The sequence below is a fragment of the Meles meles genome, chromosome 4 (genome assembly GCF_922984935.1).
Source record: "Meles meles chromosome 4, mMelMel3.1 paternal haplotype, whole genome shotgun sequence".
In the NCBI taxonomy this organism is placed as follows: Eukaryota; Metazoa; Chordata; class Mammalia; order Carnivora; family Mustelidae; genus Meles; species Meles meles.
This window is the reverse complement of record NC_060069.1, coordinates 55236160-55250777: the sequence shown is the minus strand read 5'-3', so window position 1 is coordinate 55250777 and position 14618 is coordinate 55236160. Positions and strand designations below refer to the sequence as shown.

The window sequence follows — 14618 nt, the reverse complement described above, 5'->3', positions numbered from 1 at the left end:
GGGGGGGGGGTGTCTGCTTCTCCCTCTCCTTCTGCTCCTCTGCCCTGCTTGTGCTCTCTCTGTTTCTCACTCACTCTCTCTCTCTCAAATAAATTACAAAAAATAAAGTAAGTAAGTAAGTAAGTAAGTAAGTCACCTTAAAAACAAAACAAAACCTCCCCAGAGGAGAAAGGATTCTCAAATGATACAGGGGGCTGCTGGAGAGAGTGAGGAATGACCCTTACAGTAACCAAAAGCTGAGCAAGACTGGGAGAAAAGACTAGTGCTCATGGCAATCAGGATTGCTGCAGTCAACCTAGACATTTTAAGTCCAGAAGATTCCATTCAGGTTGAAGCAACTGAGCAATCTCAGGAGAGCCAGAATAACAATGACAGTTACTATTATTGCCCTTTGTACTTTTATTTCTGCTTCAATTCAGTAATTGCTTAGAATGGGAAAGGTACCACACCAACATTATCTCTAACCACATAAAACGCCAACATGAGAAAGAAGGAAACCTTTGTTACTGTATTATTCCAGCTCAGTCTGTAAAATTTCTTCAATGAAGCAATTGTTCTCTCCCTGCCCTTTTTTAGATTTTATTTATTTTATATATTTTATATATTTTATTTATTTATTTGACAGTGAAAGAGCACAAGCAGAGAGAGAGGGAGAAGCAGGCTCCCTGCTGAGTAGGACCCTGGGATCATGACCTGAGCTGAAGGCAGATGTTTAACTGACTGAGCCACCCAGGCACCCCTTCAATTGCTCTCCCTTTGTTCTCTAAGCCATTCATTACCCTCTCTGGAGACTTTCCTAATGCAACTAATTCTAGTATAAAATAAGTTAAACCCTTGGGGCACCTGGGTGGTTCAGTAGGTTAAGCCTCTGCCTTCGGCTCAGGTCATGATCTCAGGATCCTGGGATCGAGTCCCACATCAGGCTCCTTGCTCAGCAGGGAGCCTGCTTCCCCCCCCCCCCCACGCCTGCTTGTGATTTCTGTCAAATAAATAAATAAAAATCTTTAAAAAAAAAAAGTTAAACCACACTGATGACTTTGGTCTACTTAACCATACCACGTCTGGTTTCCACCATTAATCAAATAGTTGCACATGCTAGAGGCGCCTGGGTGGCTCAGTCAGTTGAGTGCCGACTCTTGATTTTGACCCAGGTCATGATCTCGGGGTCATGATTTCAGGGTCATGAGATTGAGCCCCAAGTCCAGCTGTGTGGTCAGTACAGAACATGCTTGAGATTCTCTTTTTCTCCCTCTTCCTCCACCTCTCCCCCTGCTTGATCATGAAATAAACAAACAAGCTAACTAGCTATACAAATAAATAAAATCTTTTAAAAAAATAATAATTGTACATGCTACATCTGACGAGACCTATGATCACCTAGGCATGGCAGGGTATTTTGAAATTATTTCCCAAAGCTCTTTTAAAATTATGCAAAAAAATAAATCTTTATGTTCAAAGGCAAATTCAAATGCCTTAAGGAGACCAAGGAGGTAACATAAATGAGGGCAGCTGGTCAGGAATAATCAATAGTTAGTGACAGACTGTGCTGATCTAGAGAGAATGTTCCATCCAAAGGGCGTGACCATTAACTTTGGCAGATTGTTGTCAAGGAAAAATGTGAGCCCAGTATTGCTCGATCTTATTTTTTCAAATGAAGCCAGAAATACAGTTTTTTCATGAGATTTCCCAATTTTTAATACGCTTACAATTAACTCATTTCTTATAAACATTAGCAGGGCCAAAACAACATTAATTTCAAGCTGTTCACTCATGTTCTCATCAGTCAACTTCTAGTAAACACTGCATTTGCCTCTACCACCTTCCATCTACCCCATTGATCCCTCCCTCCAACCAGTAGACCTGGGCGCTTTCGATGGACTCGCAAAATCAAAAGATTTTCCAGAACTGAAGTCATATTTAAAACCTCAGAGTCAGAAGTTGATTATAAAAAGGAGGCCCCCAGTTTTTTGGAAAGATGATAGCAAGGTTAAAATAAGCGCATGTGCCCCTTGAAAGCTCGGGCAATTATCATGAGCCTTTTCAATGATGCATTATATGCCAGACTGACTAGTAACCAAATATTTTTTCTTCCTCCTCTCCAAACTGATTTGCCAGATTACTTTTGGAGATGAGATTCAGGCTCAGCTAGGGCACAGGGTGGGGTAGTCCTCTGTGACATTCTCGTGTCACCAGGGGTGCTTGTTAGAGAGGTAGCTAATGCCACCTGATACATGTATTATTCAAAGCTAGGGTTCAAGGTGTGGCCTATGGTCTTTTAAGATCAGCATCATCACTAAGTCTCCAGAGATCAACATTATCTCAGAGAAGAGCCAAAGAGAAGAAGATGGGAAGAGGTAGGCTCCATGAGAATGGAGGCTTCCTCTGCCTCATTGTCCAGGTGCTGCTTCAAGGTAAGAAGGGACCAGAGCAAAAACAAAGTGAACATATAGCTTCTGAGAAACAGACAAACCAGGTTAATCTTTGTTATTCCTAGATAGTCAACACCTGAATGTTCATTTTGGTAAGCATGAAAACTCAGGACACTGGCAGCTTTGTACCTCTTTGCAAGATCTTTCTCTCCCTGTGCTTCTCTTGGCCTCTTCTCTTTCCCCATGTCTTTTTTGTTCCAGGCGTATAACCTAACTGCATGTTTCTGGGTGTCAACTAATGTTAAAAAGAAGACAATTTTTTTTTACAGCTCTCTTGAAGTAAATTAAATGGAACAGAGAAAAGGCTAAAGAGAAGAAGATGATGAGAAGACCTGTCATGAAAAAGGGAAACATTTTCAGCAAAATTTTTTCAGTGTAGATTGTTTTTCTCATTCATTATCAAAAATGAACAATGAGGGTTAGTATAATATCAAAGATAGATCTGAATAGACTCTACCAGAAGTTGTTACCACACAATTCTCTATTCTGCATCATAAGGTATGACTAGAAAAGGGCTAAGTATAAGATGGGTATCAAAGAACTCTTTTTAAGATAGTCTCAGTGGTGAGAACCACTCTGGTTTAGAAGAGAACAATCACAGCACATAGTAGAGACACAGTAAATTCTTATTAACTTGAAAAACTGAGATCCTTCCTTAAGGTTCCACATACCTCACACCCCCTACCTGATTTCCTTCATCATTCATTGATTATCATCTATGTTGTATTAATAGAGCACGGTGGAGAACTGTGATTGCAAAAATTATCATTGATGTCACCCAGGTGTATCAAGGACAGAAATGAGTAATGTAAGGACACTGAGTGAAGGTGAAAAGGTTTGTGGTAAGATTCAGGACACTGTAAAGTGGTGGTCAAGGCTGAGTTTGCCTACATGTTTGGACAAGTTTTGCATGGGGACACAAACAATAGAATTGAGGATAGAGCCCTGACTCAGCTCCCCTCATGAACTTCCACCATTTGCCTACCAGCCCAGACCACACTTGTGGCCCAGGTAGGAGGAGCTAACATGCTTCTCCCATGACCCCTGTTTTCTCTTTGTGCAGAAACACCTGCCAGTCCCCCAGTCCTGGCACTCTTCTCACAGGGTCTCTGCTCTCTGCAGGAAGAGGAGACACTTTCACCATCAATTGTTCAGGCTTTGACCGGTACGGGGTGGATCCTGCTGCCTTCCAAGCAGTGTTTGACAGAAAGGCCTTCCGTCCAGTCATCAACTACAGCATCCCCACTCATGTCAACATCTCCTTCACTATGTCTGCCATTGTGGAAGTGGTAAGTCCTGACTCAACACTGCAATGGGCTGAGCAGTGGTAAGCAGTGGGTTCCCTGCTTGAATTTTATAAAATGAAAATCTCATTCTTTGGGGTGGGAAGGCATGACAGGGATGCTTCAGTGACATCATGGCAGGTAAAATCTGTCCCTTTTTGGACTACTCCATAAGAAGCATAACCCCAATGGGCTTTCATACTTTATATTTTCACTTATATTTTCCTTGTACCCTGGATTATTTGACTTACATTTTTCAGTGGTTTATGATTAAAAATCATAATTGCCACATAGAACAGCCTTGGAAATGAGTAGGAGGCAGGTGGTGGCATTGGACTTGACTTCATGGAGGCAATGATCCCAGATGAAAAATTTTTTTTTCAGGACGCACAGCTTCAACTGATGACATCTTTCCTGTGGCTAAATGTGGTATGAGAGACTGTTTCCCCTTTACTATGGTACCTCCCTTTTTCCACTCCTGGGCACAGATTATAATGGATAAAGCTGAGAAAACTCACAAATTAGATAAGTTCAAACAGAGCCAGACTAACAAATGAAAACACAAAACTTCCTGATTATCCTGCCAGTTTTGGAGTGCAGGTGGGGCACAGAGAGAAAGTAGCATAAATCAAGGTCATGGAAGACAATATTTAAGCGGCTACATCCCACGGACTCCAAAGCTAAGCTCAAGGTCTCCCTTGAGAGCATTGAGGGAGAAGTAGAAGAAATACGTTGTTAATGACATAGGGATAGCTGTCACCAGGGAGGGGGTAAGAGAGGGAGGAAATGAGAGAAAAAAGAAATGTAAAGTGCAGGAGACAGAGTGTGACTAAAACTAGTTCCCACCCCATTTGTCCCACACCATGGTTTCCTATAGATCTGGTACAATCCATTCATCAGGTGGAACCCAGAGGAATGTGGGGACATCAGGAAGATCAGCATAGCAGCTGATTATCTTTGGCTTCCAGATATCTTCATCGAGGAGTTGTGAGTATCAGGATTGAAAAAAAGCAAGAAGGAAACCCTATTTCCAAGGAAAGGAATGATATAACCAATAGGGGGCACACAAAGACTCAGTTTAGAAGAAGCAATGTCTGAACTGAACTTACACCCCCCCCCCCCCCCCCGCCCCAGAACATAGCTATATGTAGAAAGGGGAAGTCAAATGAGTGGGTTTAGAGCGCAGGAATGACATGACCTGAGAAAGAAGGCCACGACTGACAGGGAACCTACACTGTCCACCTTCCCATCCTTCTCACACACAGCATGGATGTGGATCAGACAGCTACAGGTCTCATGGCTTATGTCAACAATGAAGGTCTCATCAAATATGACAAGCCAATGAAGGTGGTCAGCATCTGTAATCTGGACATCTTCTATTTCCCCTTTGATGAACAGAACTGCACGCTCACCTTCAGCTCATTCATCTATACAGGTGAGTAAAGCTCTTTGTAGTAGCCTACTGAGAGGCAGAGAGAGGGTTGTTTTTGTTTTTTTTAAAGACCTTTTTTTAAAAAAAAGGAGAGAGATTGTATTTATTTATTTGATAGAGAGAGAGTGAAAGAGAGAGAGAGAGAGAGCACAAGCAGGGTGAGGGACAGAGGGAGAAGCAGATGACTGCTGAGCAGGGAGCCTGATGCAGGGCTGGATCCCAGAACCCTGAAATCATGACCTGAGCTGAAGGGAGACGCTTAACCAAATAGGTCACCAACACGCCCCCAGAGAAAGGATTTTGAGAAAGAACAGTGAGGGGATCACTGGGAACAGCAAGGGGATCTCACTGAAAGGGGTGTGGGAGTTGAGTGGTAAGGAATTCAATAGTCTGGGAAAGGGGGTTGGGAGCATTTGGGAGGCTGAGTTGTCTGGGTCTCCTTTGCAGTGGAGAATGTGGTCCTGGGCATGGAGAAGAAAGTGCAGGAGATTTCGAACACATCACAGAACCTCATTCGGAGCAAGGGGGAGTGGGTACTTCTGGGTATCCACCAGAGAATGATGAAGATGACTGTGGGCACCAACCAGTATGACCAAATCATTTTCTATGTGAGCTCAGGGGCCGTGGTTGTGATCTTCTCTAAGATGCATAGCTTATGTCTCCTATCAGAATGTAAGCCCTCCCACTAGAAAGTAAGCTCCATAAGGCTGGAGACTTTTTGTCATTTTTTTTCACTGATAAACCCCCACAACCTAGAACAGTACCTGGAACACAATAAATATCGACTGAATAAATCCTCCGGGTTGGGGGGTGGGGAAGCTCCAAGGGAGTGACTCCAAGTGAAAGTGAGCTTCCCAATTCCCATGACTATCAGAACTCTTTAGAAGGCAAAAATTTTTATGTTTATATATTTTTTAATCTTTGACATTTTATTTTTTAAATTTTTACTTCTTTTTTAAATTTCTTTTCAGTGTTCCAGAATTCATTGTTTATGTACCACACCCAGTGCTCCATGCAGTACCTGCCCTCCATAATACCCACCACCAGGCTCACCCAACCTCCCAACCCTTGCCTCTCCTCAGATTGTTTTTCAGAGTCCACAGTCTCTCATAGTTCATCTCCCCCTCCAATTTCCCCCAACACCCTTCTCCTCTCCATCTCCCCATGTCCTCCATGTTATTCCTTATGCTCCACAAGTAAGTGAAACCATATGATAATTGACTCTCTCTGCTTGACTTATTTCACTCAGCATAATTTTATGTTTATTTTTAAAAAGAGATGGTGGAAAAGTTATGAAACACTATCTATGGGATATTACGCTTCCAAATCCTAGTGACCCCCAAACTATCTGCCACTATCTTACTTTCCTTTCCACTGGTCTTGAATGGCCACAAGCAAAGTCACTAGAGATTAGACATTGATGAGGAAAGCAAGCAGACCAACAAAGTCACTAGAGATTAGACCTTGATGAGGAAAGAAGCAGAAATACAAGGAAAAAATACACATGATACCTAAGAACTTGGTCGCACAGTCCTGCCAAGAGCCCTACATTGGTAGGGCTAAAAATGGAAGTGGAGAAAGTTGACACCTTGGGTCAGCAAGGAATGAGATACATTTCAGTGATAAGCAGCATGGCAGAGTAAAACATTGGAAAGGCAGACTGTGGTGATTAAGAAGACTTTGTTGGAAAGAGGGACTTGAGATAATTTCCTTCCTAGACAGTTTGGTCTGGGACATATCTCAACTCTTGCTCTTAACTGGATTGGCAGCCTCCCAGCCTATTCCTCACTTGCTGACCTCTCTCCTCCCCCCAGGTGGCCATCAGGCGCAGGCCCAGACTCTATGTCATAAACCTCCTGGTGCCCAGTGGCTTTCTGGTTGCCATTGATGCCCTCAGCTTCTATCTGCCAGCAGAAAGCGAGAATCGTGCCCCATTCAAGATGACACTTCTACTGGGTTACAATGTCTTCCTGCTCATGATGAATGACTTACTCCCAGCGACTGGCACCCCCCTCATCAGTATGGCCCCTCCCTCCATCAGGAGACTAAAAGCAAGGTCGGGGGTGGGGTGGGGACATGGACCAGTGGAACCAGGTCAGAATGAAATGAGATCCTGGAAAGGACCCTTTGGGAAAAGAGGAAACACAAAGTCCTGGGAGGTACCTCTGGCCCTCATGCATCCCCATCTTCCCTCCAGGTGTCTACTTTGCCCTGTGTCTGTCCCTGATGGTGGTCAGCCTGCTAGAAACCATCTTCATCACCTACCTGCTGCATCTGGCCACCACCCAGCCCCCACCCATGCCTCGGTGGCTCCACTCTCTGCTTCTCTTCTGGGCCAGACCAAGAAAATGCTGCCTCACTGTGCCCCAGAAGGGAAATAAGGGCCTGGGCCCCACCCCCACCCACCTACCTGGTAAGGGGAGTCAGCACAGCCCCCACTTCCTCTTCCCACACCTCCACTCCCTGCTTTGCCTCCTTCCCTGGTCCCCTCCCTCCCCAGGTGCACTTCATGGCCCATGACTGAGTCTCTGTTTCTCTGTAGGCGTGAAGGAGCCCGTGGAGTTTTTGGGGAAGGTGGCAGGTCCCAGAGAGGCAGAGTTAACTGGGAGTCCTGAGTCAAGGGCCCAGGAGGAAGAAGAGGCTCAGAGGCAGCCCTTGGTCGACCTGTGGGTGCAGTTCAGCCACATGATGGACACCCTGCTCTTCCGCCTCTACCTGCTCTTCATGGCCACCTCCGTGGTCACGGTCATTGTCCTCTGGAACACCTAGGCAAATGCCCAGCTGCAAACTCCATTCTGGAGCTTCTTTTGCCTCTAGAAACCAGCCAAACTCCCCTGTGTTTCCAAATCCCTGCCTCACAGCCCTGGCAAACACCTCGTTTTCAACTCAGTTCTTCTGTACAGTTTCAGACCAGACCTGGATGATGGCCTATGCCTCCCAGAGTTGGTCCTTGCTCCTACACGCCATCAGCGCCCTTCACTCCTCCTGTATGTGCTGCCTGCCTGGCTCCTCAGGATCCAAGTTCCTGGAATACTTTCTTGATTGACTCACTCCCAATAAAACCCTTTGCAGAAAGCATTGGCTCTTCCCAGCGTTATATTACAATATCAAAAATCTTGGATTGAGAGTCTTCTTGGAGAAGCTTCTCATTCCCACAGTAAAAAGGGTATTTTAAGTCTATTAGACAACTCGTGAAAGCAGGGAGAGAGGAGTGAAGCGATCAAAACCTATTACAAGGAATTATACTAAAACAGGGGTTAATCTCCTGAATCTAGTTATCCTGGAATTAAGCTTTAGAAATTAATAATGTGCCAGAAGCAGGCATCTCTTACTTCAAGAGTGAAGCATTTGTCACAGCTTGACATATGACTCATTCATCTTTAAGCACTTAGATGTTAACATATCCCAAATTACTGTTAACTGTGTTGCAATCAAAGTGGATGGGCCCTTAATCATGCAAAGGAAAGAACACGAGGCCAAGGAAAGCACATTTGAAAATGGCATCTGCTTTACTTGGGAATAACACAAATGCCCCCGTATGAACTGGAAAATTCCTCTTCTAGCACTTGCCTTATGATGTTATAAGTGTTCGTCTTTTGGCCCATCTCTCCACTAGCTGTCTGGGAGATATACAGACTTCAAAGTGTCGCTGTCCATGGGAGCTGTGACATGATTTGCTGGACACCCCAGGTTCAGAAAAGCACAAAGATGAGAGCAAATTAATTACAATTCACACAAAATCTTTTCTTTCTAGAAACCATTTCTTTTCCATTCTTTCCTTTATGCTACTGCCTTCTATCTCAAGCGCAAGAGATTAACGGTAGTGTTTACTAAACATTTCCTGGGTTCCTCCTCTCTGCTGCTCCTCCTCAAACTTCTTTGGTTCCCTCCATAGGGAGCTACAGATGCCCAAAGGGTGGCAAGGCTATCACTGTTCATGAGCAGGGTTGCTGGTGGTGGTGGTGGCCCAAGGTCCCACCCCAGTGTCTGCTGCCAGAGCATCTGGCCAGCAGAGCCCAAACTAGTCAGGGCAGATGTCCCCAGCTGGAGGTTTCTTCACATTTTTTCCCACACATAGCTATTACTTATTCTTTCCTTGCAGTCCCCTACCATTGGGACTCGGGAAAGAGTACATGGGAAGCTGGAGTATTGAGACAGAAACACCCCCACTAAACTCTAAATCGCTCCTTGCACTCAAGCCCATGGCTTCCAACTCAACTGGTGTTCCTTAGGTCTCCTTTTATCTGATCTGCATTTTTTTTCCCCCAGGAATGTGTTTGGTTTCTCAGTCTCTAAGGCCCGCCCCCCACACCATCACTAGCATTCCAGGCATATCCAAAGACTAGTGTATACACAATCTGGGCTCAAATCAGGAGCCCCTGATGTTCACCTAAATAAATCAGCATATCTGTTATAATTTCTGCAATTCCTCAACTCACAGCTTTCTAGGAAGTGGGTCTTTAGAAAGGATACGGTAAAGTAATAACAATAACCAACATTTATTAAGTTGGCAGGCAGTCTCCTAAGGGTCTTAGATAAATAACTACATTTAATCCTACAGGAAATGTATGAAGTAGGAACTATAGATCCACAAACCCTTGGAGCCAAATGTGTTTCGGAATTCGGAATTTTTCAGATTTTAAAAAGGAAATAATTACGCATGTACTGTATGGGGTATGGGGCAATGCCCTGTAGTCAAACACATTAATGTTTCCGCAGTGAAATCTATGAATACTCACAGTACGGAGCAGAAAGGAAATTAGGGATAGTCTCGCATCAGTTCAAGTCAGGTTTTGCCACCGAATAACTCGTGAAAAATCATTTGGTTTTCAAAACTCTTTAGGTTTGTGCTATAGTTTTGTATTATGGCCCCCATTTTATATACTTGGATACAGGAGATGAAATAAATGAAGGAAATGAAACACAGAGGTGAAGTGACAGCCACTGAGTTGTCTCCCAGGTGCCCCAGCTAGACAGTGACTGAGCCAGGGTTAGATACTGGACTCTGAGCCTCCGCCTCCCTGCCCTCCAAACTAGGATGAGACCTTCATAGGGTATGGGGCACCTGATGGCTCAGTGGCTTAAGCCTCTGCCTTCACCTCAGGTCTTGGTCTCAGGGTCCTGGGATCTTCTACTCTTATGTCCTATCCCAAGATGGTCATCTCACCTGGAAACTCACTCTTGATTTTGCTAAGAAGCTCATTGACCCTGCTTTGTGGGGGGAGGGGGTTCTGAAATTATTTAAGATCAATTTGTAGCATTTTCATTTTCCCACCCATCTTCATGGTACATATTTTCCTGCTTATTTTCTTCACATTTTTTCCGACACATAGCTTTTTGTTTTATTTGAACAGGAGATATGCAATTTGTCTTTTTTGACACATGAATTAAGAAACTAGATCCCCTCTCAGACAGAGAAAGCATAATATAATTACAGTGATTTTATCTTCTCCACAAGCAAAATCTGAGCACACGATCTTAACACGCAAGGGATAATCACGTGGAGCCTTGAAACCATAACTCTCCCAGAAAATTTACAGATTCAGTTGTTGCATCTATAACAGAATCCTCCGAGAAGCACACTTGGGTGCTAGTGACTCTCCTCTTGTTACAGGGCAAGCCTCTGAAAGGCTTTGCAAGGTAATCTGGAAAAATTTAGGAAAATCTTTAGAAAAATCTGCTGACAGGCCACCGGTCCCACCTGGGCTAGCTTGCATTTGATGACCTGTCTCTGCAGGATAGCCCTTCACTTTGTCCATTCATCTGAATTACCACCTGTGAGTAAGTGAGAATGCACTTGTATTCAGTTCCTTTCTCTAAACCATTATAGACAGTATTTCTCCATGTTTCCCACATTTTCTTTCAGCTCCATATTAACCTGACATTCACATGTATTATCTCCTCCTCCTCCCTGGCTCTCCTCCTCCTTCAGGTCCACTCTGGGATGTGAACTCACAGACTTCATTTCAAGCCCATCCTTTCCCTCCTCCAATTTCTTTTTTTTTTTTTAAGATTTTATTTATTCGTTTGTCAGAAAGAGTAAGAGAGAGAGAGAGAGAACAAGCAGGGGGAGTGGCTGGCAGAGGGAGAAGCAGGCTCCCTGCTGAGCAGGGAGGCCGATGAGGGCCTCGATCCCAGGACTCTGGGATCATGACCTGAGCAGAAGGCAGACACTTAACTGACTGGGCCACTCAGGAGTCCATCCCTCCTCCAGGTTCTGCCCCTGCCTTCGATAACCTCTCCTATTTGATCATTCATTAGCACTAGTTCTTCTAAATGTCGGGGGCAGGGGTTGGGGGTGAATAGTATAATAGGGAGATGTTGGAATCTGGCAACCTTGGGTTCTAATCTGACCACATTATTTGTTGGGTAAGAACTTGTAGAAGAGGACTCACTCCACAAGTTTAAATTTCATTTGTGAAGTGGAGCTAATGATGCAGATTAAATTATTTTTAAAATATGCATTAAAAAATCATTTATGAGCTTACAGAAACTAGAAAGCCAAATGTGACGCACAAGAGAGCATCCATTTATCATGCAGACTGAGACTTAGTGTGCAAAATCGACTTCTAGGTGGGAGGCTACAGACATAAAGAATTACTGACTTTCTAGTTCAGCCCCCTCATTTTTAGGCAAGAAAAATGAAGTGATAAGTGTGGGGTTGTCATACTTCAAGAAAGCCTGGGGTCAGAGCCTGGGCCTGTCAAAATGGCAGCTCAGACGAGTACTTGTCCATGGGACTCTTTTTCCAGGTGTGTTTCAGAGTCCCAAGAGTTTTCTTCTCTCCTGCTCCAGACACCATAGCCAGCTTGACCCCAGCTAGTGACCCACATTAGTTTGGATGTTCCACCTGCCTTTCTGCTCCTGGATCCTTATCCCTGGCCAATGGCCTCTGTGGGTGACTGCCATCTCTCAGGGCTGCAAATGGCTCTCATTTCCCCCTTCCATCGTCTCATTCTGCCCTTGCCAGGTTATAGCTATCTTTCCAAACCTGATCCACCAGGGATCAGGATCAAGGCAAGTTATTTTATTACTGATCTCACTCCTTCCCCAGATAAGTGGGACCAGGCATTGTGAACCCACTTGGAATGAGCTAAGGAGAAAGTTACTGGTGTCTGTGACTTGCAAAACTACAGCTCCTGTTCCCCACTGTTTACCTTTGAATCCAAGCATTGTCTAGGCCTAGGAATTTCACCAGTGGGAAACTAGGGGCCTAATAATCCAGTCCAAAAGACTCCCAGCTATGGGGTAATAAAAAGAGCAAGGAAAGAACAATGGAATCAGACTTGGGTTTGAATCTTCATTCTACCTACTTCTACCTGGATAGACACTGAGCACGATATTTTTGGCTTCTTTGCCTCCATTTTCTTCATCTGTAAAATGGGAGTAATACTCTGACCACTCCAAGCATTTGGGAGGATAAGAATACTGTAAGTAATGTGCCTACCACAACGCAGGGCACATGGCACAAACTCAATTAATGGCAGCTCTGGTTAGGCCTTTATTGGAAATTTAGACGGGAGGCAGTCAGAAATAAAAAGGCTGGGCCCTGGCTCTAGGCCTCTGTATCTCACCTGCTGTACATCTGACAACCCCCATCTCTGCCAAGCGGCACCCAAGATGGAGGCCCATACCTTAGCCACACCATGGGAATAGCAAGCAACTTCTCTGATGTGGCCTCAGGACTCCCATGAGGTTCCCTACTACGTTTCCTACATCTGCCCAAAGTGCCCGTCTGTCTCTCCCCATCCATAGTGACCTGATGGAACAGATATTTAACTACCATTTATTGATTGCTAATTACTATATGCCACCCACTGGGGTGGGGGGCACAATGGGTAGGAGAACAAGACGTGCCCCCTGCTTCTCATGAGGTTATAGAGCAGGAGAGGAGAGGCCTTACTCCTGCCTCCATCATATGCATTTCCTGGCAGCCAGATCTACTTTTGAGTCTAGCCTATAGACTTAGGTCCAGTTTTTCAGCCAACCTTGATAAAGGCAGATGCACATCAACAGTTTTCAGCTGTCTTTCATCAGGGCTTGAATTTAACCTTCCTTTCCTAGACCTAAGGTCGGGTAGCCAGCCTCTCTGTGGAACTCAAGTGTCCTTGGGAGTCCTTCACTCTTACCTGATCCACGAGCCCAGTAACCCTCAGGTGTATCCCTGTGTATATAGACACAGTAGTACTTTGGTCCTATGTGGCATGATGGCCCAGTCCTCTGGCCAAGTTTCCAAAACAGGGAAGAAATGCCTTACAGAGCGGGTGGGGCTGAGGGACTGCAGGTATTTCAAACCTTAGACAGAAAATATGTCTCTCCTGTGCTCTCCTACTTCAGGCCCCTTAGTCATTCCTGCCTTCCTCAACTCTTTCTGTTCAGGGCTATCATAATCTTCCATTCTTTTTTTTTTTTTTTAAGATTTTTATTTATTTATTTATTTGACAGATCACAAGTAGGCAGAGAAGCAGGCTCCCTGCTGAGCAGAGAGCCCCATACGGGACGTGATCCCAAGACCCTGAGATCATGACCTGAGCCAAAGGCAGAGGCTTAACCCACTGAGCCACCCAGGCGTCCCATAGTCTTCCATTCTGAACAAAGTTTCTTTTGTATCCTAGGTCTGATCCTTTCCCTTTTCTGCAAGAAAAAAATTTCCAAGAGTTTTTCTGGAAATGTAACTAAGATACTTAACAGAACAATGCTCCAACTCACTCATTTGGTCCAATTGTGTTTTCTACAGAGATGGCACCTAAGGTATAATGTTGATACCATTGCCATTAAGATTGACATTATCTGAGTTTACTAGTTTATGATAACGCATCACACAACTGACAACACAAAGACATTAAAAACAGTTCTGCTACCTTAATTTTGTGACTTATATTATTACGTAATAAATGCATAAGGTAAAAAATGTATAGACAATTTGGTTTAGGGAAAATGAATTGGAAAGGCAGAGGGATTAAAAGGAGGAAATCTTGTTGGGGCTGTTGAGAAAATATGGACAATAGATGATGAAGGCAGGAATTATGCTTTAAAATTTGGTATTTGCGGGGCGCCTGGGTGGCTCAGTGGGTTAAGCCTCTGCCTTCAGCTCAGGTCATAATCTCAGGGTCCTGGGATTGAGCCCCGAGTCAGGCTCTCTGCTCAGCGGGGAGCCTGCTTCCCCAACTCTCTCTCTGTCTGCCTCTCTGCCTACTTGTGATCTGTCAAATAAATAAATAAATAATCTATTAAAACAAATTTGGTATTTGCAATCATCCCTAATGAACACATAATCAAATCACTAAATATTGTCACCTTTCCAAATCTGCAGATTCCCTGGTCTTAGAAGAACTTAATTCTTAATTTCCCAGGCCTCACCCTCCCATTAAAGCAAGTTATTTTATTACTGATCTCAGCAAACTGCTGCCAAACAGGAGCTTCTCCTTAGTCTTGGCCCAACTTCCACCCTTGCCCGGCGCCCGGAAGGCATAC

At 44.4% G+C, this 14618-nt stretch overlaps 2 protein-coding genes across 4 annotated transcripts in view; one reads left to right on the top strand and one right to left on the bottom strand.

The window, feature by feature from the left end:
* The window catches only part of ABCC5 (ATP binding cassette subfamily C member 5), a 168479-nt gene that overhangs the window by 95660 nt on the left and 58201 nt on the right, over nt 1-14618 (bottom strand). The window lies entirely within an intron of this gene.
* LOC123940517 (5-hydroxytryptamine receptor 3C-like) lies at nt 4058-8222 on the top strand. Its single transcript, XM_046003393.1, has 7 exons — nt 4058-4141; nt 4590-4699; nt 4978-5147; nt 5592-5752; nt 6959-7163; nt 7342-7557; nt 7687-8222. The coding sequence occupies exons 1-7, from the start codon at nt 4058-4060 to the stop codon at nt 7911-7913; spliced, it is 1173 nt and encodes a 390-aa protein (XP_045859349.1). The 3' UTR covers nt 7914-8222.

Coding starts and splice junctions, on each gene's coding strand:
- LOC123940517 (XM_046003393.1), top strand. CDS start 4,058: ATGGAGGCAATGATCCCAGATGAAAAATTTTTTTTTCAGGACGCACAG. Junction 7,164..7,341: donor GACTGGCACCCCCCTCATCA/GTATGGCCCCTC, acceptor TCTTCCCTCCAG/GTGTCTACTTTGCCCTGTGT. Junction 7,558..7,686: donor CACCCCCACCCACCTACCTG/GTAAGGGGAGTC, acceptor GTTTCTCTGTAG/GCGTGAAGGAGCCCGTGGAG.